Below are 24,740 nucleotides of genomic sequence, written 5' to 3'. Positions count from 1 at the left end.
ACCCCTTGAGAAATGGTACAAAAACTGTCATTTTAGTTCCATATGGCATTTGCAGATGGCGAAATTAATAAAAAGCACGTAGATATGAAAAATAGATTTTGAATGAGACATTAAGAATCTCTCAATAGTTTATATTCCTGAATTAGTGTTAGATGGCAATTTTTTTCACTAGGCAGTTTTTTTTTCAAAACGCGTTTTTTCTTTTGGCTACTATGGGCTGCTGTTCCCTTTTTACTAGATTGCCGCTACCGCTGCAACCATGATGTTTTGCGTACTGTAATGCGCGAAACGCGCTAACATTTTTGGAGATTTAGTAAAATCTAGTTAAAAAATATCCCAAATTTAGTAAACTGAATTTTGGTCGGGTGGCAACACTAACCTCAGAATCAAACAGTTCGTGGTAACGAGCTGTAGTAAGGAGCGAACAGGCTCAATAGTAACCAAAACTCTAAAAAACTTCTTTTGTCATCAAAAGAATCGAATTTTAATGCTGATTTTAAATATATAAGTTTCATCGAGTTTAGTCTTGCCCATCAAAAGTTACGAGCCTGAGAAAATTTGCGTTATTTTAGAAAATAGGGGGAAACACCCCCTAAATGTCATAGAATCTTACGAAAATCACACCAACATATTCAGCGTATCAGAGAACCCTACTGTAGAAGTTTCAAGCTCCTATATACAAAAATGTGGAATTTTGTATTTTTTGCCAGAAGGCAGATCACGGATGCGTATTTATTTGTTTGTTTGTTCGTTTTCTTTTTGTTTTTTTTCCAGGGGTGATCGTATCGACCCAGTTGTCCTAGAATGTTGCGAGAAGGCTCATTTTAACGGAAATGAAAAGTTCTAGTGCCTTTTTTAAGTGATCGAAAAATTGGAGGGCACCTAGGCCCCCTCCCACGCTAATTATTTTCCCAAAGTCGATGGATCAAAATTCTGAGATAGCCATTTTATTCAGCGTAGTCGAAAAACCTAATAACTATGTCTTTGGGGACGACTTAGTTCCCCACAGTCCCCGTGGGAGGGGCTACAAGTTACAAACTTTGACCAGTGCTTACATATAGTAATGGTTATTGGGAAGTGTACATGCGTTTTCAGGAGGATTTTTTGGTTGGGATAGGGGTTGAGAAGAGGGAATATGCTGGGGGAACTTTCCATAAAGGAATTTGTCATGGGGGAAGAAAATTTCCATGAAGGCAGCGCAGGATTTACTAGGATTATTTAAAAAAAATTAAAAAAAAAATATGAAAAAGTTTTTTCAGGTAGAAGTAAGGAACAGCATTAGAACTTAAAACGAACAGAAATTATTACACATATGAGGGGCTCACCTCCTCCAAATACTTGGCTCTTTAATCTAAAGTATTTTTAGCAATTTCAACTATTTATTCTACGGCTTTTGTGATTCAGGGGTCATTCTTAATGAATTGGGACAAAATTTAAGCTTTAGTGTAAAGAGCGAGGTACTGACGAGGGGGCAAACACCCTCATATATGTAATAAAAACATGAGAATACAAAAGTTCTTTACGTAAGCTAATTTATAAGTTATGTATATCTTTACTAATAAAAAGATTCGTAAAAAATTAGAAGTTCTAGTTGCCTTTTTAATTAACCAAAAAATTGGAGGGCAACTAGGCTTCCTCCCCTGCTCTTTTTTACTCAAAATCATTCGATCAAATTATGAGAAAGCCATTTAGCAACAAAAAAAATATATATGCAAATTTCGTTTTAATTATTTATCTGCGGACAGCCAAAATCAAAACATGCATTGATTCAAAAACGTTCAGAAATTATATTTAAAAAAACAAGTTTTTTTTTAGCTGAAAGTAAGGAGCGACATTAAAACTTACAACGAACAGAAATTACTTCGTATATGAAAGGGGCTGCTTCCTCATCAACGCCCCGCTCTTTACGCTAGGGTTTTTTTTTACTGTTTTGAAAATAAGAGATGAGAGAAAGAGTCAAACTTTAAGAGTCAAATTTGAGTCGTCGTTGCATGTTTTTTTTCCAAAAAATGATTGTATCAATCCGAAGGTCCAAGATAATTGGAAGGGAGCTCAATTACTCAGTATATGAAATGGGTTGTCCCCTCCGCAATCCCTCGCTCTTTACGCTAAAGTTTTTAATTGTTTTAAAAAGTAGGATTGTGGCAAAGAGTCAAACTTTTTGGCCCCAGGCAAGAGTTCTGTGGAGCTTTCCAAAATGTAATGTCATATTCATCAATCCAGCCTGAGGTCCACACTTTCCGTAAAAACCGCACAGGTTAGACCCCTATCAGTTTACAGGAATAAGCCGACATCGGCGGCATAGGAAAAAAACGGGAAAAAACCAAAGTGTTGCTCTCGCAACACAAAAACTTTTTCATGTTTATATTTTCATTTTTTTTAATAGTAATGCTAGAAAACCCTGCAACCTTTTCATTGAATTTCTCTTCCTCCATGAAATATTCCTCCAAGGAAAGATCCTCCCACATAGCCCCCTTCCCTCAATCCCACACTTAAACCAAAAAAATCCTTAAGAAAACGTCGGTACACTTCCCAATAACCATTACTATATGTAAACATTGGTCAAAGTTTGTAACTTGCAGCACCTCCCCCAGGGACTGTGGGGGAGTAATTCATCCCCAAAGGCATAGTTATTATGGTTTTCAACTATGCGGAACAAAATGGCTATCTCAAAATTTTGATCCGTTGACTTTGGGAAAAAAATGAGCGTGGGAGGGGGCCTAGGTGCCCTCCAATTTTTTCGGTCACTTAAATAGGGCACTAGAACTTTTCATTTCCGTTAGAATGAGCCCTCTTGAAAAACTCTAGGACCACTTGGTCAATACGATGACCCCTGGGAAAAAAGCAAACAAATTAACACGCACCCGTGATCTGTCTTCTGGCAAAAAATACGAAATTCCACATTTTTGTAGATTGGACCTTGAAATTTTTTCTATAGGGTTCTCTGATACGCTGAATGCGATGGTGTGATTTTCGTTAAGATCCTATGACATTTAGGGGGTGTTTTCCCCTATTTTCCAAAAAAATGTCATGAGAATTTAATTTTAAGCTTTTGGTGAATATTGGCCCAAGTCACTTTTTGCTTCCAGTTTTTTTTCATCACAAATTGTTTGGTAAATTTCTCTGGTGACGAAATTTTTTTGAGCCCTTTCATTTTATTTAATTAAATAGGACTATAAAAAGAAAGATGGTCAAACTGACAGCCGGATAGTTAGGTTTGAAATCTGTTTTCTTTCGCTATTCTTTTTTTTAATGGCTTAATATACAAGAGATTTAAGTTTGAGGGGTAGAATTGTCCTGTTACGAAAAAGCTACATTTTACGTGTCCGTTATAAAATAAAAACGGGGTATATATGCAGGCAGGATGATTTTTTAGTATATCTACTCCTTCTGTAAACTATTTTAAGGCGTAGGAAATTGCATAAAGACAAGTCTACATCTGTTATAATCTGCTAATGCTATAAATCTTTCTGTAATTTTCGTGTGATTAAATGTATAATAATTAAATATATTTTTGATTAAATTAAATAAGGTTTCCTTGTCGTTTAAAATTTAATGTATTTTATTTCATTTTGCATGCAATTTAATTGTTGTTTTTTTAAGTTTAAAAAAAACAACTTATTCTTACGAGAAAAAAAATCTTGAAATATATTCCCTGTCGCCCAACCATAACTGCTTTTTTGGCGTCTTCCCCCTTCCCCCTAAAAATTTTCTGCCGGCACCCTTGGTTGTCGGCTAACCCTAGAATGGGACGATATGTCTGCAAGATATGCAATATCATTGAGGAAATGCAAGTGGGAAGAACACTTATGTTTTGTAGGAAAAGTGAATATAATGCATATACAGAGATTACAAGATGGATTAAATGCATAAATAGAATATATTGAGGACAATGATCTGAATCAATATGTAAAGAAGTGACTTTCTTACAATTCTATTTCAAATATTTTTCTTGTTGGATATTTTAATGACGATGAGAAGGTAGAAAGAGTCTTTCTTCTTTGTTAATTCTATAATCGACAGTGAGTGTCAAGATTAAAATTAGTTGTAGTGGACAGACAAAAAATCATGCGGAATCTGGAAAATCTGGAATCGGACTTTGGAAAATGTTTGATTCTAAATGATTCTTTTCAAGAGTCACCTATTCAAAGGAAAATATTCTCTCAAAGAATGCTTGACGATATAATGAAAAATGAGTCTCCATCTTTGGAATATTGTATGTAACTTTTACTTTGCAGACCAGATGAATTTACTCAATTGATTGACATACTAATTGAAACAAAACAAAATGATGTTGTGAGTTTGCTTTTGAACACTACCTAACATATGTTTAAGGTGAATATTTTTGCATGGCAACAACAAATAACTCGAGAAATACTGACTGAATAGGTTTTGTGACGCAACTCCATTACTCCTCCTCCTAGAAGTAATAGGAACATTCTACCGACCGCAAGTCAGTTTCTTTTTGGAAGTGAGACAGTCAGCAATCCATGTAAATTGCATAGAGGATATGTAATGCAAATTAAAAACTGGAATTCCTGTCTTGAAGATGTTTGTGACTCTCACACAAGAGGTTTCTTATGCTCCAATTATCACTATGATGAATGTGAACAATAGATAAACACTTACACTGGTATGATTGGAAACAACCCTAACCGTGATTTCAGTTTATTTTTAAGAGACTGGTAGCGTTGTTGTTTTAAGTTATTTTGGGAGGAAGAACCGAGTCTAAACTTCAATTGCTGGAATAATAAGAGAGCCTGGTTTTTACGACACTGCTGTGAAGATAATTGCTGTTATTATTATAAACCTGGTGATTTTCATTTGGCTGTTACAGAAAGTGATTCTTCGTATGAGAACATCGTGTGTGACACTGATTCAAATAGACAAATTGAAACATGTTAATTTTATAGCATGAATCTGAATTGTATTATTGACTTTACAAGGAGATAAAATAAAAATGTAGTTACAATATATTGGGGAAAATGTAACCCTGACTTTGCATGCCAAGATGAGTACAAGCTGAATCTTGACGAGTTGCCGCCACTTATCATTGTCGATGGAAACCTACTCGTGGAAGAAGAAATCTAAAGAATGAAGACTTTTATTGTACCTACAAGTTTGTTACTAAACAAATTCACAAACGTTTTTAAAGCACATTAGTCCTAGGGCACTGAAATCTGTATTATAAGGGTAGAAGAGAGTATTTTCAACTGGAACGTCGTTCAGTCGAGGATTGACTACATAAATGCCGTGAAATGCACTGCAAGAATAGCTAAAACAATAAAAAATAAAATATAGTAGTGCATGAAAGACACATCTTTTGGTCGATAAGATAGGTACTTTTGGAAATCATGCGTAACGATCGTTCACCGGTCATCGCTTCCTCCACAGCTGTTTCTCCAATACATACAAAAATTCGTTGAGCGCGTCGGGTAATTCTTGTTGCTATATTGAAAGTGTTTCGTCTTGCGTCTCATGGTCTCAGGAAATGTGTTAGTATGTTTTCTTCAGGCATTCATCTATTAGGCTCCATGTCTTCTTTGCTGATCCTTCTGCTTCTTAAAACTGCTTATTTTAATATGCTCGTAAAAACAGTAACAGTAATTCAGCGAGTCATCCAGCAACAACACCTAGCAGCGGGAAATCTGAAGCATCAATTGCACAAATCACTTAAATTTATACAAATATAAAAAAGTTATTTTTCAACTGAAAGTAAGGAGCAACATTACAACTTAAAACGAATAGAAATTGTTCCGTATATGAGAAGGACTGCCTATTCCTCAACCTTCGATCTTTACACTAAAGTCTTAAAGCTCATTACAAATACATCTTATTCAAATTCAACTTGTGCTTGAATTTAAATTTTTTTCATTTTAAGTTGTTTTGGGAGGAAGAACCGAGTCTACGCTTCAATTGTTGGAATAATAAGAGAGCCTGGTTTTTACGACACTGCTGTTTCCTTGTCGTTTGAAATTTAATGTATTTTATTTCATTTTGCATGCAATTTAATTGTTGTTTTTTAAGTTCTTACTACCAGGTTTCCTTATCGTTTAAAATTTAATATATTATATTTCCTTTTGCATGCAATTTAATTGTTGTTTTTTTAATTAAAAAACTTATTCTTACGAAAAAATATCTTGAAATATATTCCCTGTCGCCCAACCATAACTGCTTTTTTGGCGTCTGCCCCCTCCCCCCTAAAATTTTTCTGCCGGCACCCTTGGTTGTCGGCTAACCCTAGAATGGGACGATATGTCTGCAAGATATGCAATATCATTGAGCAAATTCAAGTTGGAAGAACAGTTATGTTTTTTAGAAAAAGTGAATATAATATATATACAAAGATTACAAGAAGGATTAAATGCATAAATGGAATATATTGAGGACAATGATCTGACTCTATGTAAAGAAGTGACTTTCTTACAATTCTATTTCAAACGTTTTTCTTGTTGGATATTTAACTGGCGATGAGAAGGTAGAAAGAGTCTTCCTTCTTTGTTAATTCTATGATCGACATTGAGAGTGTTAAGATTAAAATTAGTTGGATTAGAGAAACAAAAAATCATGCGGAATCTAGTGACTTTGGAAAATGTTTGATTCTAAATGATCCTTTTCAAGATTCACCTATTCAAAAGAAAATATTCTCTCAAAGAATGCTTGACGATATAATGAAAAATGAGTCTCCATCTTTGGAATATTGTATGTAACTTTTACGTTGCGGGCCAGATGCATTTACTCAATTGATTGACATACTAATTGAAACAAAACAAAATGGTGTTGTGAGTTTGCTTTTGAACACTACCTAGACATTTGTTTAAGGTGGACATTTTTGCATGGCAACAACAAATAATTCGAAAAATACTGACTGAATAGGTTTTGTGACGCCACTCACTTACTCCTCCTCCTTGAAGTGATAGGAATATTCTACCGACCGCAAGTCAGTTTCTTTTTGGAAGTGAGATGGTCAGCAATCCGTCGGCAGAGCGCGTCGGGTAATTCTTGTTGCTATATTGACAGTTTTTCGTCTTGCGTCTCAGTGTCTCAGGAAATGTGTAAGTATGTTTTCTTCAGGCATTCATCTATTAGGCTCCATGTCTTCTTTGCTGATCCTTCTGCTTCTTAAAACTGCTTATTGTAATATACTCGTAAAAACGGTAACGGTAATTCAGCGAGTCATTTAGCAACAACACCTAGCAGTGGAAAATCTGAAGTATCAATTGCACAAACCACTTCAATTTACAACTAATCAAAGATAAAAAAAAATTTCAACTGAAAGTAAGGAGCAACATTAAAACTTAAAACGAACAGAAATTGTTCCGTATATTAGAAGGACTGCCCATTCCTCAACCTTCGATCTTTACACTAAAGTCTGAAAGCTCATTACAAATACATCTCATTCAAATTCAACTTGTGCTTGAATTTTAGTTTTTGTTTCAGTTTTGTTTCTTGTCATTTCAAGCGTTAGATTCAAGTTGTGTTTGAACAGCCTTTCTTAAATAATTGAAGAGAAAAGTCGAACTTTGTACTGTTAAGCGTAAATAGCAAGGGCTGAGGAAGGAGTAGTCCCCATCATATACAAAAAATTGTTGAAATAGTTTCATTCCTTATATAAGGAAAATGTTCTTTTTTATTTGGTTTCTGACCGTTTTTCAAACCACACAAGGAAATACCCTACCTCCGTGTAAAACTTTCCCCGGAAACCCCTACCCCACAAAAATTCAACCCATGAAAACCCATTTACTGCAAAATATGACTCAACAAAATTTCCGTGGATTCCCAAAAACCATTAGCCTACTATATACGAACAATGGGCGAATTCTGTAGCTTACAGCCTTTTCCCCAAGGACTATGTGGGGTCTCGTCATCCCAAAGGCACAGTTTTTGAACCTTTCAGCTATCCTGAATCAAATGGGTATCTTAAAATTTTGATTAGTAGTCTTTGAGAAATAAAAAATGCGGGAGGGGGCAAGGCTCCCCCAGTCTTTTCGTCAGTGAAAAAGGGCATCAGGACTGTTGATATCTGTTGAAATAAGTTCTCATCTGCTCTTCTAGGACAATTTTTTTGATATTAACACCCATGGAAAAAATGAATTAATAAAGAAGCATCCGTGATCTTTCTTTTGCCAAATAATACAAAATTCCACATTTTTGTAAATACGATCTTGAGACCTCTGTGGTAGGGTTCGTTGATATGCTGAGTTTATCTGATGGTGGTGATTATGATTAACGTCGCTTGGTTTTTGGGGGGAATATAGCTCCTTTCTCGAAAATCAGGCAAATTTTATCAGGTTTGTGGTTTTCAATGGGTCTAATTAAACTTAATGAATCTTATGTTTGGAATCAGTATAAAAACATTTTATTAATGTATCTATTGTTTATCAAAATTTCGATTTTTAGAGATTCGATTACTGTTGGGCCGAGTCGCTCCTTATTTACAGTTCGTTACAAAGAACTGTTTGATTGGTGTAGTCAACAAAATAAGAAGCAATGCGTTGGATACGTCTTTATTAGCACAACTGTGCGATGAAAATAATAAGGATTTCCAATGATTGCCCTCACAGACACTAATGATCTATCTGTCGAAAGATGCAAGTTAAAAAAAAATTACTCTATTATTGAATCAGTTCTAGAGTTTTTAAAAAGTAAAGATCCAGATTCAAAAGGCAACCGGATCAATATAAAAGTACACATTATCATTCAGCAGTTTGTTTCAGATAATTTAACGGCGTTAGCTTCAATTACAAGGGAGCAGCCTCAATCATAAAAAATTGGTGTAATTTCATCTTTTCTTGGAAAATCGAAATTTTATGAAGCAAAATTATTAGTTAACATGAATTTTCTCGATTTTCGAACTTGTCACAGGCAGACTGCCTTGTTGACAGTGTTTAGATATACTTTCAACATTTAATTACCCTGCATGATGACATCAGAATCAGATGACTTCAAAATTTTGATACCAATAGAAACATCAAAAGAATCGGCTTATTAAGCTGATTTTAAATATATAAGTTTCATTAATTTTAGTAGTAATACTTTAGTTATTTAGTTATTAAGGGCTACGAGCCTGAGGAAATTTCCCTGATTTTCGAAAAAAGGGAAACACCCCTAATAGTCATAGAATCTTCATGAAAATCGCATCATGTTTGAAGCTCTTATCTGCGAAAACGTGCAATTTTGTATTCTTATTGCCAGAAGAAATGTCACGGATGCGTATTTTTTTTTCCAGGGGTGATCGTAATGACCCATAGGTACTAAGAAATCTTGAGACGGATCTTTTACGGCTCAGACAGAAATTAAAAGTTCTAGTGCCCTTTTCAAGTAACGAAAAAGATTGAAGGGCAACTACCCCTCTCCCGCTCCTTTCCCCCCAACATTGTCTAATTAAAATTTGAAATAGCCATTTTGTTCATCATAGTTGAAAGGCCTACTTGACTATTTCTTTGGATATAACATAAATCCCCTCTCCACAGCCCCAGGAGAAAGGTCTTCAAGATACAAAATCTATCCATTGCTTACGGAAAGTGTTTATTATTGGGGAAAGTATGCATACATTCTTGGGTGGGGGACGAATTTTCTTATGTTTTTCCATGGGAGAATTTTCCTTGAGGGAATTTTCCATGAGGAGGCAAGTTATAAGGGGGTGAAATTGTCAGGGAGTTCCTGTACAGATTTGTTTTTTATATGGCTTGTTTTCTCTTTTCCGTCTCAATTTTACTCGTGGAATTGTAAAGGGTGATTATCCGGGATAAGTTTTCACAGGGATTGAATGATCTAGATGATATTTCCGTGGAAAGGGGGATTTCTCTGTGGAGGTGTGGTCAGAGTTCATGGTATTATTTAAAAAATGATCAGAAATTTAATTCCAAAAAGAATCTTTAACTGAAAATAATGAGCAACATTAAAACTTAAAACGAATAAAATCATTACGCAAATGAAGGGAGTTGCCCCTTTTTCAACACCTCAGTCCTTACACTAAAGTTTAAGTTTTGTCCTAATTCTATAAAAATGACTCCTGAAATACAAGGGTCGTTAATTCGAATAATAATTCGTTTTTTGAAAGTACTCTAAAAAATTTTAGCATAAAGAGCAAAGTGTCGAGGATGAGGCAATCCGCTTTATATAAGCAATAATTTTTTTTCGTTTTAAATTTTCATCTTGCTCCTTACTTTCAGTTGAGAAAACTTGTGTTTTTATTTAATTGAGACTGAGAAGCAAAAACAATTTTTGTGGTTAGATCTAATCGTATTATTTTTCTTTTGAATTTTGGGAATATGGGAAAAACTTGAAGAGGGTCCACCAGAACCAGCAAAATTTGTAAAGTGTTTATGAGAAAAAAATTTGGGACTCTCTGGGGCAAAGGCTACTAAAAACGTGTAATTATGCTTGACAAAACACTTGGGGATTACAATCTGAATAATTCAAAGCGCTGTATTAGTTTTTTTCGGAAAGTTGTTTACTATTTTGCAAAGGCGCCCACAAGCTGAATTTTAGGGAGGGCTTACCTGATCCAATTGTCACTTCCAATGTTGTAAAACAAAACTATCAAAACATGTTATTCAGCCAGGGAGGGTTGGCGTCCCTTGCCCCTTATGGGCGCCCATGCTGTTTTGTCAGTTGTGCAGGACAGCTGAGTTGTTGGAATATCCCCTATCCTATCGGCCAATTCCTACAATATGAGGAAGAAAAGATTTAGGTAATAACAATCAACTTTAAAAGGTGTGATTTAAAATTAATGTCAAGACATAGCCGACAACTTGGCTTTCTAAGTTTAGGTGTTGCTGCAGGTAAGTTAGAAATGGAAAATGATTGTCCAATAGCAAAATTGTTTGAGCAGCTTGATTGTTGTAGTTTAAATAGGCCTGGGTTTCTCAGGATTCATTGATTATTATAATTGATAATTAGCTCTTTTAGTTAATTTATAAATCGTAACACTGATCAGATTCTTATAGTCGTAATGTATAAATTTCGACCTCTTTAATCCAGATTAGCCTAGGTCTGAAGGATCCAGTATGTCTATATGGGTGTAAAAGAATGAGTCAAAAAATTTCAGTCACAGCTGCATTTGAGATTAGGTTTGGTTTGTTCTGGGATCTTCTGGGGAAAATAACATAAAGATATCAAAATTGTGACATTAGATTCCTTATTTATGCTATTTCCAAATATTTTGATTAATTTTCTGACAATGCAGCCAAATCTATGGTAAAATTGGTGCAAAAAGTATTACTGGCTTTCATATAAAGGGAATATACCACTCGATGCCTTTTTAATGCTGTTTACAAATATAATAATCACTTCTAGGCCTACCACAAATTCAGATTTAAGCACTTTTTGTCCTGTTAAAAATGACCTGGGCTACATATGGGGTCATTACAAATCTGTAATAGTTTAGAAACAAATTTGGAATATATATTTGCACATCAGGGGGTGGGATGGGGGTAAAGCATAGCATATATTAAATACATAAAGTAACCATTGCTGTTTTTTATGTGTTTGTGCTGTTGCACTGGTGATTTCTCTTCTCATTAAAATTCAATGTGCACAAACACTCACACACACAAAAAAAAAAAAAACCCAGCAATGGTTAGTTTACATATTTAATATATGCTATGCTTTACCCCACCCCCCTGATGTACAAATATATAGCCCAAATTTGTTTCTAAACTATTACAGATTTGTAATGACCCCATATATAGGTCATTTTTAAGAGGTCAAAAAGTGCTTAAATCTGAATTTGCGGTAGAAGCAATTATTATATTTGTAAAGAGCATAAAAAGGCATTAAGTGGTATATTCACTTTATATGAAAGCCAGTAATATTGTTTGCACCAATTTTACCAAATCTACCTCCAAAGGTCCCTTCAGGGGCATCATTCTAGATGTTACTGGATAATCAATCCAGGGCAAAAAATATACTCTGGGAAGGTAGTCTATTGCCAAGCTACTATGATTAACCTTCTTCTGATTTCTATGTAATCTGCCTACTTGACAGATTTATACCTATGAAAATTTATAATAAAACAACATAGTTATTTACTTTAATTTTCTGTTTCTTTTTCTCAGTTTTTTTTTCTAAATTTAGGAAATGTACTTACAGATCTTTGAAACCTCATACATTAGGATTGAACAAAGTTATGAAGTTGAAAACACTTTTCTTGTACTTCATTTAAGCAGAAGATCTATGTTGCAAGGTTTCACTTTTACAACACAAAGATTTTTAAAGGTCATCAAAAGTCATTAACTGCCACCTAGAGAGTTAAGGAGTAGAGGTGGTACTTCAAAATACCTCCCCAGAACATACTTCAGTCTGTAGATCCATCCCTGAAAATGTCATTTCTCCTATATAACTACTTTCCAAGATAGCAGAAGTACCTTGTCCAGAATTTTACCATATCATGTGTGGTGGAGATGACAGATGCCTCATTTTTTTTAGGGTAAATAAGCTAATAGAAGTATAAGAAATAAGTTCAGTCTCAGTTAAAACATAAAAAATAAGCAATTTGAATAGCAGTAGATCACCAAAACCCCTTAGTACAAATAATCAAGCAGTGAGTAAAATGTATTGCCCCCCCCAAACATTTTGACTATTGACATCTTGTGGTCCCATATAGACTATAATATAGACAATATAGGCTTATAAAAGAGCTAAAAGAAAACTATACTGTTAAATTTTACTTTTTAGACTAATATGCAGCATGTGTTGATCAAGTTATTATTGTTTCCTTCCACTGTTATCAACTTTTTAAAATGATTTCAAATAATATGCCTAGGCTATTCAGTAAATATTGCTAATAATCCTAGACGAACCTAGATTGCATCAGTCAGGACTGCAGAAAGCCCGTTTCAACAAAGGACCTAGGATGTATGATGACAGTCAATAACAGAGAAACATTTTGTTAGGGTTATATATAGTACCATCTGGGGGGGGGGTGTATTGTCAAAATGACTTTTTCAAAAGAAAACATGCTAAATAAATGAAAGTTGTACCATTAGATTCCTTATTTCATGATATTTCCCAAAAGTTTTGTCAATTTTCTGGCAATGCATCCCAATCCTCTTCTGATGGTTTCATCAGAAGTGTCATGTATGAGGGGAAGGGGCTCCCAATTGATTTCAGCCAGTCTATAAGAAATTAACTCAGGCAAATGTGACATGATCCACCATTATTTTACTGGCTGATTTTTTTTTATTAGGGTAAATATAAGCTAACAGAATTATATGACAAAAAAAGTGAAAAAAACATCTGCATCAGTTAGAGTGAGAGAAAAAAAAAGTAATTTTAGCAGTAATGTCACAAAAATCAGTTTGTAACTGTTTCAACAAAGGACCTAGGATGTATGATGCCAATAAAAAGGGAAATATTTTGTTAAGGCTATATATTAGCCCATCAGGGGGGGGGGTGTTTTGTCAGAAAGGTGAACTTGATGTTTAGAAGTAATATAAAATAAGAAAGGTAAGGGCATGACTTAAAGGTGTTTAGCATGTTTCCCTCAGAAGGGTCCCAACTCTAAAAATATTTATCTTACACTATATAGTATATATCATTTGGGCTCCCATTCAGTGTTCTTTCCAAGTATTATATCACTGCTGTTACAATTGCATTATAACCCTTTCCTCTCTAAAGTGGCTAATTATAGAGCAGTATTAGTTTAATGGTTGACCTCTTCTAAAGAAAGCATGCAAATAAACTAAATGTAGTACTATTAAATCCTCATATTGTGCTTTTCCAAATATCGTGCTATCTTTTCTGACAATGCACTCCACTTCCTTTTGATGGTCCATATAAGACAGAAAAAGAGAGAGATAAAGATCCTTCAGAGCCATTGCTGGTGCACACAACCTTTCAGATGATGTTTAGCCCTAATTTTATATTCCTCTGTTAACTGAATTTAGAGGTAGGTCATGGGTTCTTTATTATAAGATATTTTCTGCATTCTTGACTCATTCTCTATCTGTAATTGATTGAAGTTGCATGAAAGAATCAGAAATTAAATAAAAAAACAAGTTTTTTTTCAACTGAAAGTAAGGAGCAAGATTAAAACTTAAAACAAATTATTATATAAATGTGGGAGTATCTCACTCTTTTTTTTAGAACTTTTAAAAATGCTTATTGTTCTAATTAAACAACCCTTGTGTTTTGGGAGTCATTCTTAAATAATTGGAACAAAAATGAAAACTGTCATGTAACCCCCTTATATATGTAATAATTTCCATTTGTTTTAACTTTTGGTGTTGATCCTTACTTTCAGGTGGAAAAACTTTTTTTTTTTTTCATTTGATCAACCAGAAAAGCAAGGCATTTGGGAAACTTCCATTTTTCAATTAATCTAGTAGCTAAAGATGAGCATACAACTTCTTTGGACCTTGTGCTGTTTTAAAATATGCTAATTACAAGTTAAAAATATTCTCCCTTTTTAATTGGGCTAGATGTATCAATAAGCAAATCTATAAAGTCTGCTGATTATGTGGATTTTTAATTTATTATTATTTTTTTTTTTGTTGGGGGGGGGGGATTATTTCTCATCAACAGTTGTTTCTTAAAGTTAATTTTAAAGAAGATTCCATAAAATCTGTATGATTATGTGTATATTTTATTTGTATATGTTTCTTCAAGGTTTGAAATAATTAGCAGGCTACTTACAGTAGCCTGCCTTTCATAGTATGCCTTTCACCAGTAAGTTTTTCTTGTAACCCAATTATCACATAGTCAAAAAAAGGAAAAAAGTGCAAGCCCATCCCCCCTCAAAAGAAAAGAAATTGCCCTAGATCCTAAGTGAAATACAGAATTCATTTTAGATTTGAACCATTTTTCCCATTTCACCTTGGCCTAGTTTTATTTAACATGGAAGCACAAGAACCTCCCTCACTAAAAAGGAGTGCTAAAGATAAAGACTGATATGGCCAGGACATGTTTTGCAGATGAAGAATTACAGATTGCCAAAGATCCTTGTGTGCTAACCATCTAGGGCTAAACTGAAAGTAGGTTGTTCCCTAATAGGGTGGGAGCATGTCATAAGAAGCAGTGAAGTTGGAAAAATCCTAGATGATGGGCATTTTTTATCTTGTAAAGTTGTCAGTTAGGTAAACAAAACTAGCAGGAATATATATTCAGCCTCAATGATGTTATGGGAAGCTAATTTGAAATGTTTACCTCTTCTGACTCCAAATGGCACCTGTCTTCTGTACAATCTGCTAAGCACTAGATATAAGGAAAGGGTGGAGATACAAGCTTGAAAATGTATTCTCAGGGCAGGTTTTAGGCTGCAGATTCATTCCTGAAGGTTGTATTTGCTGATCTCAACTATTCTCCAAGATAGTAAATAACCAGTCATCTAGACTTTTACTGTCAAATCCATTGAAACATTTTCAATTTGGAACAAACTTCTATTTTCTTCAACCCAAAAGAAAATAACAAAAGAATGATAGTGTAAAGCAATCTTAAATAAAAGACTCTTGATCTGACCTGTTGGTTTCTAGAAATAACTGGATTTTCCAGTGAGGATTTAGAATCTGCTGCAGTGATTCCTGAATTTTTAGCCACTGTTTTCCTTAATTCTCAAACTAATTCAAATAAACACTTTTTTCTAGAGAGCCTTTTTTCTCAACACAGGTTTTGTTGAGAATGTAATGGAGCTTATATTGTGTGCTTAGTTGGGTTTTATAAAAGTAGGAAGTAAATCCATAAGTGGGGTTCACTATCCCAAAAACATACACCTACAAACAATGACTATGTCAACTGGAAATTTTTATTTAATAGATTCAAATTTGAACTAAAGCAGCCTTCTTTAACTTATGGGAAAATAGAGGAGGCATGACTCAAAACCTGAAAAGTACCCTGTGTCTTTTGTCTTAGATGCCATTAATAGAATAAACGGAACATGGGTCCAGTGTAAATTGCCTAAGGAACAGAAGCTCTAATTCATGGAACTCATATAAATAAACTAGGAACATGCCAACTAAGTCACTTTGTCTTCTTAAGTAGTTACTTAAGTTCTCAGTGATTTGACAATAATATAATAGTCCTTCTTGGACTTGTTTCTCCCCATGGCAATTGTTTCATAAGGCAACAGTGGTACAAACTACAATGATCTCTTGAGCATTTTGGGGCAAAGGTCAGGTTTTATAACAAGTATTCTTGGGGGTTGTTTGTAATTGTATTATTTTTCCCATGTATAAAGAATATTAAGATGTTTACCTCAAAACTGCAATTTTGCTGGCAATGTAGCCTACTTGCAATGGGAGGGATGAAGTTTATAACAAAGTTGGTGCAATGGCATTGAAGGAAGAAAATGGTCAAGGAAGACTACTTACAGTCCAATAATTACAGTATTATGCTGTATTAAACCAATGCCACACTACAATGACAATTTCACCTTTAGAGTGGGACTGCTCCCATATTGTAGTGGAGAGTTCTAAATAGTAATGATTCTTATCTTAAAAGAGTGATAACTCTTTCTGAAATGAAAACAATCATGGAAAAAAAATAAAAAGAGGAACATATTGTCAGACAAAGAGAAATTGAAAGTAAAAATGGACAATTGAGAACTTGCAAAAAGGGCTTTAGAAACACCAAGTTGTTTTTTCTGCAAAGCAGAAAGTTTCATATTAACTATTTCAAACTGGATTGGAGAATTTGAAACAGGTTCTTGACATTAGGATTTTATGTTACATTGCATTTGCTAAAATGATTTTGGAATCCTGCATAGTTGAAAAACAAAATAAACCTTGATATATTGTTTTATTTAAAAGCCAAAAACAAGCTTAGTTTCTGATGTACAGTGGTGGATCCGGAGTGGCATGGGGGGGGACGCCCCCTCGCGTTGTGGTGGATTTATGGTTGGGACTGATTTCTCTGGTTTGGGTTGGGATAAAAGTTATTTTCTGTAATTGGTTTTTAGTAGTTGATTTTATTAACTTTTTAATTATTAAGACTGTTTCTTTTTGCAAACAAGTTTGAAACAAGGTTTCAGTTACTTTGTGTAGTCTCTGTTAGACTTTAGTAATGATGCATACTGCAAAACAATATTTAATTAAATTTAGGTTTATAAAGGGAATCTGTCCATATTACCACAAAAGCCCACTGGGAGGCGAAAATCTTCATTTCGCAATAACAAAGAGGGAAATTTAAAATCCTAACTTCTTAAGGCTATCGTAATAATATTTCAGGATTGTGCTGTCACAGCATGGCTGAAAAACAAAAAATTACTTCTTTTACTGCCAAAAATTTTTTTTCGAGTCTTGCTATGGCACTGAGGCAAAGATATTGATGTCATTACTGTTTTGGCTGTTTTTTTTTGGTTTGCTTTTTTTGTGAAGCAAAGTGGTTTTTACAACATTGTTGTTTTTTAAAATAAAGGCCAAACTCTTTAGAACTTTAATAAAGGTTCATGTAAGTATATACTTAAAACTAAGTATATGAGTCAAAATTCTCCTTTAAAGGTCTGAGTAATCATTTAAGAAGAATATATTTTCGAAAAATTGTTTATATAAGAAGGCAAATAATCATGCTTTTTTTTTATCGAGCTGGTATAGATGGGTCTCAGAATTTTCAGTTTGAATCAGTGGAATGCCATCAATTTTTTTCTAACGTTTATTAATAAAATGTTGACAAAAAGTGGAAATTCACGTAACTTGAGTTAACCACGGAAATGGAATGCAACTACAAAACTTCAGGAATTCTTACCTTCTCAATACCAACCATTTACAAAATATAGTTATGTTTTTGTATAGGGGTTGCATATATTTGTCCATAAGATTTTCTAAACTTCTATATATACCGCTGAGGATTTTTATATTTATTTTTATATATGCCATCCTATTATATTTTCATGATTAGTTGTTTATAAATAAAAAAAAATTACAGGACAGTTCTCTTACTTAATGCTAAATCTGAGTCATATTTCAAATTTTTATTTTGTGCTCAACAGACATATCAAGATTTAAACATTTGAATTGAATATCTGAAAATCTCAAGAGAAAAAAATAATTAAAAATCTACCACTGCTTGAAACCCTGAGAATTTAAATCACTCTTCTGTACCTATCAAATACAAACATAACAAACACATAATTATTTTTTTTTTAGTTGTATTTTGACTCATATGCCTAGTTTGAAGCACAGGCCTACATGTATCTTTATTAGAAATCATATTTTTCTGACTATTTCAGTCTTTATTTGAATATTTTAGGATGAATAGAAGATGAAACACTAACAAAGAGCTCTAAACTGACAGGAATCAAGACTGACAGGGCTAGCTATTATAAACGTTACCAAAATATTGAGGTAGACATTGACCATGTAATCTATAGATATGGCAGGAGTGGAAATAGACTTTTTCTTTTAAAACGTAATTTAAGCGAAATATATCGAACTTTAAAAAGCTGAAAGATACACTACGTTGTTATGAAAAGTAAAATTTTGATTAGTAAATTTTTGAGATTTTGTCAAAGCTGACACTGTTTATTAAAACATTATTTTAAAAGAAAAAGTGATTAGTTAATGCTATATTGCCTATACTTGAAACCCTCATTTTTAATCTCTTCTTTGCATTTCTATCTCTTTGTTCTGTTTCTCTTGTTACACCACTAAAAGAACTAGTATTTAATGTTTAATATATCTTTTACAAATATATAAGTTGTACCTTTATCCTCATTTCTTACTCTTCATTACTATCATGGTTACTAAGCAATGCCACAAAGCTAGGCGACATGCTAAATTGTTTGACCTATACAAATTGTCACAAAGAGTGCATGACACCAAAAGATGGTTCAAGACCATTTTTCTTTTTGGTGGTCAGAATGCAGAAAATATTGAATATCATTTTTTTTTATAAATGCTTTACAGCTTTTTATTTTATTTTTTTATTGTAGGGTGGTTTTTATGGCACTTGGTATTAACCAAGTGACATATAGCAATTGCAAATTCTGTTGGTCTGTCGGTCTATCTGTCAGTCCTGGTTTTGCTACTTTAGGCACTTCCAGGTACGCTAGGACGATGAAATTTGGCAAGCGTATCAGGGACCGGACCAGATTAAATTAGAAATAGTCGTTTTCCCAATTTGACCATCTGGGGGGGGGGGGCCGGTTAATTCAGAAAAAATAGAAAAAATGAAGCATTTTTAACTTATGAGCGGGTGATGGGATCTTAATGAAATATGATGTTTGGAATGATATTGTGTCTCAGAGCTCTTATTTGGAATCCCGACCGGATCTGATGACATTGGGGGGAGTTGGAGGGGGGGGGAAACCTAAAATCTTGGGAAACACTTAGAGTGGAGGGATCGGGATGAAACTTGATGGGAAAAATAAGCACAAGTCCCAGATACATAATTGACATAATCGGAACAGATCCGCTCTCTTTGGATTAGTCGGGGGGGGGGGTAATTCTGAAAAATTAGAAAAAATGAGGTATTTTTAACTTACGAACGGGTGATCAGATCTCAATAAAATTTGATTTTTAGAAGGATATCGTGTCTTAGAGCTCTTTTTTAAATTCCGACCGGATCTGGTGACATTGGGGGGTTTTTGGGAGGGGGAAACCTTAAACTTGGAAAACACTTAGAGTGGAGTGATCGGGATGAAACTTGGTGGGAAAAATAAACACAAGTCCTAGATACATGATTGACATAAACGGAACGGATCCGCTCTCTTTGGGGTAGTTGGGGGGGGGGGGTATTTCTGAAAAATTAGAAAAATGAGGTATTTTTAACTTACGAACGGGTGATCGGATCTCAATGAAATTTGATATTTAGAAGGATATCGTGTCTCAGAGCTCTTATTTTAAATTCCAACCGGATCTGGTGACATTGGGGGGGGGGGGAGTTGGGAGGGGGAAACCTAAAACTTGGAAAACACTTAGAGTGGAGGGATCGGGATGAAACTTAGTAGGAAAAATAAGCACAAGTCCTAGATACATGATTGACATGACCGGAACGGATCCGCTCTCTTTGGGGTAGTTGGGGGAGGGGTTAATTCTGTAAAATTTGAAAAAAATGAGGTATTTTTAAATTACGAACAGGTGATCGGATCTCAATGAAATTTGATACTTAGAAGGATATCTTGTCTCAAAACTCTTATTTTAAATCCTGACCGGATCTGGTGATATTGGGGGAAGTTTGGGTTGGGGGAACGCAAAATCATGGAAAACGCTTAGATTGGAGGGATCAGGATGAAATTTGGCGGGAAAATTTAGCAGAAGTCTTACATACATGATTTACATAATTGGAACGGATCCGCTCTATTGGGGGGGGGGGGGGTAATTCTGAAAATTAAGAAAAAATTACGTATTTTTAACTTATGAAGGAGTGATCGGATCTTCATGAAACTTCATATTTAGAAGAACCTCGTAACTCAGATCTCTTATTTTAAATCTCAACCGGATCAAGCGTAATTGGGGGGGGGGGGGCAGTTGGGGGGGGACCAAAAATCTTAGAAAATACTTAAAGCGGTGAGATCTGAAACTGGATGGGAAGAGTAGAAACCTGTCTAAGATACGTGACTGACATAACCGGACCGGATCTGCTCTCTTTGGTGGAATTGGGGGGGGAGGGTAATTTTGAAAATTGAGGTATTTGTAACTTACGAAAGGTTGACCAGATCTTAATTTGATATTTAGAAGGATCTTGTGCTTTAAAGTTCTAATTTTAAATTTCAACCAGATCCTGTGACACTGGGGGGAGTTGGAGGGGGGAACCAGAATTCTTGCAAAATGTGAAAATTGGGGTATTTTTATCTTACGAATAGATGATCGGATCTTAATGAAATTTGATTTTTAGAAGAAATTCATGTCTCAAAGCTCTTATTTCAAGTCGCGACCAGATCTTTTGACATTGGGGGGAGTTGGAGGGGGAAATCTTGGAAAAACACTTGGAGTGGAGGAATCGGGATGAAGCTTGGTGGATAGAATAAACAAATGTCCTTGATACATGATTGACAGAATCGTACTAGATTCGCTCTCTTTGGAGGAGTTGGGGGGAGGGGTTCAGTGATTTGGTGCTTCTGGACGTTCCAGGACGATGAAAATTGGTAGGCGTTGCAGGGAGGTGCACAATTTGACTTGATAAAGTCGTTTTCCCAGATTCGACCATCTGGGGGGCTAAAGGGAGAGGAAAAATTAGAAAAAATGAGGCACTTAAAACTTACGAGTGGGTGATCGGATCTTAATGAATTTTGATATTTAGAAGTACATCGTGACTCAGAGCTCTTATTTTAAATCCTGACCGGCATTAAGCCTCTTATTTTCCTTTTTAAATCAATCTATTGATTCATAGAATTTTGTTAGAGCTCGTACCATATGAACTTTTGGCTCTTAGCTCTTCTCGCCTCGTCACAAGTGCCATATGAGCTCTTAGCTCTTGTTATAACTTACTATTTTTTGCATCAATATTTTTATACCATTTTAATTTCACGATATATTAGAACTTTAATCCTCACCATTTTTAGATTAAATGCATTTCCACTACCTACCTACAACACATAATTGTTGATGTTTCCTTTAAATTTGTGGTTATTTCTTTGTTTGCAAGTTTATCAAAGCAACCTATTATGCCTCATCCCCCTAAAGAAAATCCTGGATCTGCCCCCGCCAATGTATCTATTGTGTTCAAGCTGTGACTATTTTCTATACCAATAAACAAAGTACTGTCTGCTAGCTGAAAGAAATTAGAAAGGAAAAAGTCCTAAGTGATATAATAAAAACGTTGAAAACCAAGATTTACTGGATTTGCTGCTGCTTTTTCACCCTAAGGATCTTTGAGGTTCATCACTTTTTTTGTGTCTAAACGTCAGTAAATTCATTTTTTTTTTATCAACTTAACTCTTCTGAATTCCTGCAGAAGGAACATACGATGTTGTTGGTCTTTTCTGTATTTCTAGTGCCCAACTATTCATCAACTAGGCATCCTGCATGTGATGTATGCACTTGATAGCCATTGAAGAGCATTGACAAACATGGTTTTGAATGGAGATCTGTTAGGCAATAATTCCTGTAAGAATTTATTGAGGTAACGTCTTTTACTAGCTATAAAAACAAACTGGAGTGCTCAAGCTACAATCTTAGTCAATGCAAAACAAGTAGGGATGGAAGAATTGTATTTCTAGTTTTTATGTGTGTAATGTAACAATGACAAACTTGCTTACCATTGCAGCTCTGCAATAATTAATATACAAAAATTACGTACAAGAAGCTTAATAGTGCATCAATTTTTGAGCTGCTTTGTCCTGATTATTCTGTAACACTAAGAGGTCGGAAGAGTATGCTAATGCAAGAACCAGAAATATTTTCTTGTCAAACCCAAAAATCAGTTGCTTAAAAACTGATTGAAGCTACAGTCTCTGCATCAAATGTTTACACCTTCATAGCAGCCATTGACAGAAAGTGATATGAAGGGTTTCATTTCACTCTTTGGAGTTTTCATCTAAGTACTGAATAAAGAAGCTGGAGGAATGACTAATACTTACTTATCAGATGTTAAAATCTACTATTGTCTCCTTTATTTATTTTCAAAGAACCAGAGTGTATTTGAGCAATCTAGTCAATTATTTTGCATACAAGTCATTTCTACTGTGTCAATTTCTACTGCCTGTCCATGGTGTCTATTGAATTAACTCTTTGAGAAAGCTCAGCAGTGATTATTGATCCTTTCAAACAGTTATTGGAGTAGAGAGAGTCTTATATCAGTAGCCTAACACCTTGATGAATAAGAGCTTTTCTATTTTTTTTTATGAACCACACAATGCCCTTGTCTTGTTTGTATATAGAATTGGAAAGTGGTACTTTCTAAATAATAATTGTTCTTGCTATGTCTTGGATGATAAAAAATATATTCCTTTTGCTGAAAATGCTGTTTGTTTATGCTTGTCAATGTACTAATGTTTTCAGATGAAGATTTTAGTGCAGAAGCCAAGTTCAAGTTTCCCTTCTGTGTAGCTCAAATCCAACAGCCAAAAACGCAATTCAAATTCAAGAATTCTTCCATCCTCCTTTGAAATGTTTGCTATCTAAAATAATGCTTTATGAATTGCTGCTACCAAAGTGTATATAATATTTTACTTCTCCAAATTTTTACCTTTCCAAACAATTTTTATATTTGCTAAGTCATAAGTGATTCTGCTAAAAAAAAAAAGCTAGGACAAGACTCTTTTAGTCCCTCTACATTCAACATTGACTGTGGGTCCAAACTAGATGCAACGATCTTGAAAAAAAATGATAAAGCTGAGTTCAAATTCAAATCCAATTACTTCCTTTTTTTAGGACATTTCCTGACAGAATGGTGGTTTGCTTGTAAAGTGAAATACAAATGTTAAATTCTATGATCTAAAGTAAAATAGTGATATTTTAATGTTAACAATAACAGATTGTGCAATGGAAAATGTGGGCTTCTAGTTATGCATCCAGTCAGAGTTCTAGTGGAAGTGAAGTTCCTACTTGGTGTCAAAAGTGGCAGTGTGGCGCAAAAAAGACAGAGGAAATCAAAAATGAAGCATCAACAAAGGAAAAGGAAAAGAAGATAGTTTTTGTGGAAGGAAAACAGACTTCTTCAATTGTTGGTGACTCTAAATATGTTGCACCTGGTCACACAAAGGAAGCAATGATGGTAAGGATAATTCTCTTTGCATTTTATTTGCTCTTTGCAGTAATATTTTATAGACATATACAAGTTTCATTTTTTTTTATTTTAAACTAATATTTGACCTTCAGTCATAGAGGTAATGCAAGTGAATGCAAATGAAACCTACAATGAATAGTTAAACTCCTAACTATAAATCTATTTTTTGTTCCTAGTGAAAAATAAGTAGAAATTGCAGGCTTGGGTTGATTTTAAAACTTGGTCACAAGGCGTGAATGTTGATTAATATACTACTTACACATAAGCTGAAAAGAATCTACACAAAGATAAGTTTAATCCCTTATCCTTGGCCCCTTAATTGTGTAATGGTAATAGCAACAATGGAGTTTTAAGTAGCTCTATGCAATAGTAATCTTGACTTCGTTTTTCAATTCAGTAATCTAATTTCTCGTTTCTCAGATTGCAAAGTTCTGAGTTCGTTTAGTTCAATTTACCCATCCCTTAAAGTATTTTTTACTCTTGTTTGAATTGTAAACTACAAGAAAATCAGTGTCTTATGGGGTTGAGAGCTTAAAAAGTAAGGGGTAATAGCCCTTACTAGCCCTTAATAGTCTTACATTGTATGATTTGTAACCTAAGAATTTTAATATCTCGTTCCGTTAAATTTCCTTAAAAAATACATAAATTGCATTTTGCTCTATAAATGCCAATGAAATGCTGGAGTAAGATTAGTAGTAACAGGGGCACCAACGTGAAGGTTCTCCAGTGCCACCCCCGCACTCCTAAAAATAAAACCAACCCCCAACACGTAGCTTTTTTTCTATGGTAATATGAAGCTGTGTGATATTCCAAGATATGAATTCCGAAAAACTGTTTGTCCTAGGTAATTGGATGGTGAGGAGGGTTAAGGCCTCATTCAAGTGCTTATCTTTCTTAATTACTAAAGTAGGAAAACATTTTTTTTTAATTTATTTATTAGTAAAGTAGAAAATAGTGTAGGTATCAGTATGTACATATGTATGTATAATTGTTTTTTCATTTTTGGGTGTGTGCGTATGTGGGTTTGCTCTTTTACTAATGTTTTTTTTTTTACTATATGTCACTCCTATTCTCTTTTTCATTCCCCCACATTCTCCCACACATAAAAATGCAAGTAGTGGATCTCCTCCTACTAA

At 34.4% G+C, this 24,740-nt stretch overlaps 1 protein-coding gene across 7 annotated transcripts in view; it reads left to right on the top strand.

Moving 5' to 3' along the window:
• The window catches only part of LOC136030175 (kelch-like ECH-associated protein 1), a 103,351-nt gene that overhangs the window by 14,414 nt on the left and 64,197 nt on the right, over window positions 1-24,740 (top strand). For 2 of the 7 annotated variants that reach the window (XM_065708942.1, XM_065708951.1), the window contains exon 2: window positions 23,250-23,592. In XM_065708942.1, the coding sequence (XP_065565014.1) occupies window positions 23,368-23,592 (225 nt within the window). In that variant the 5' untranslated portion in view covers window positions 23,250-23,367. Of the gene's footprint in view, window positions 1-10,662; window positions 10,788-13,875; window positions 13,895-21,871; window positions 22,000-23,249; window positions 23,593-24,740 lie in introns of those variants that run through there. The other 5 variants (XM_065708933.1, XM_065708925.1, XM_065708917.1 and 2 more) reach the window with 5 other exon arrangements.

The sequence above is a fragment of the Artemia franciscana genome, chromosome 1 (genome assembly GCF_032884065.1).
Source record: "Artemia franciscana chromosome 1, ASM3288406v1, whole genome shotgun sequence".
Taxonomy (NCBI): domain Eukaryota; kingdom Metazoa; phylum Arthropoda; class Branchiopoda; order Anostraca; family Artemiidae; genus Artemia; species Artemia franciscana.
This window is presented reverse-complemented; position numbering and strand designations above follow the sequence as displayed.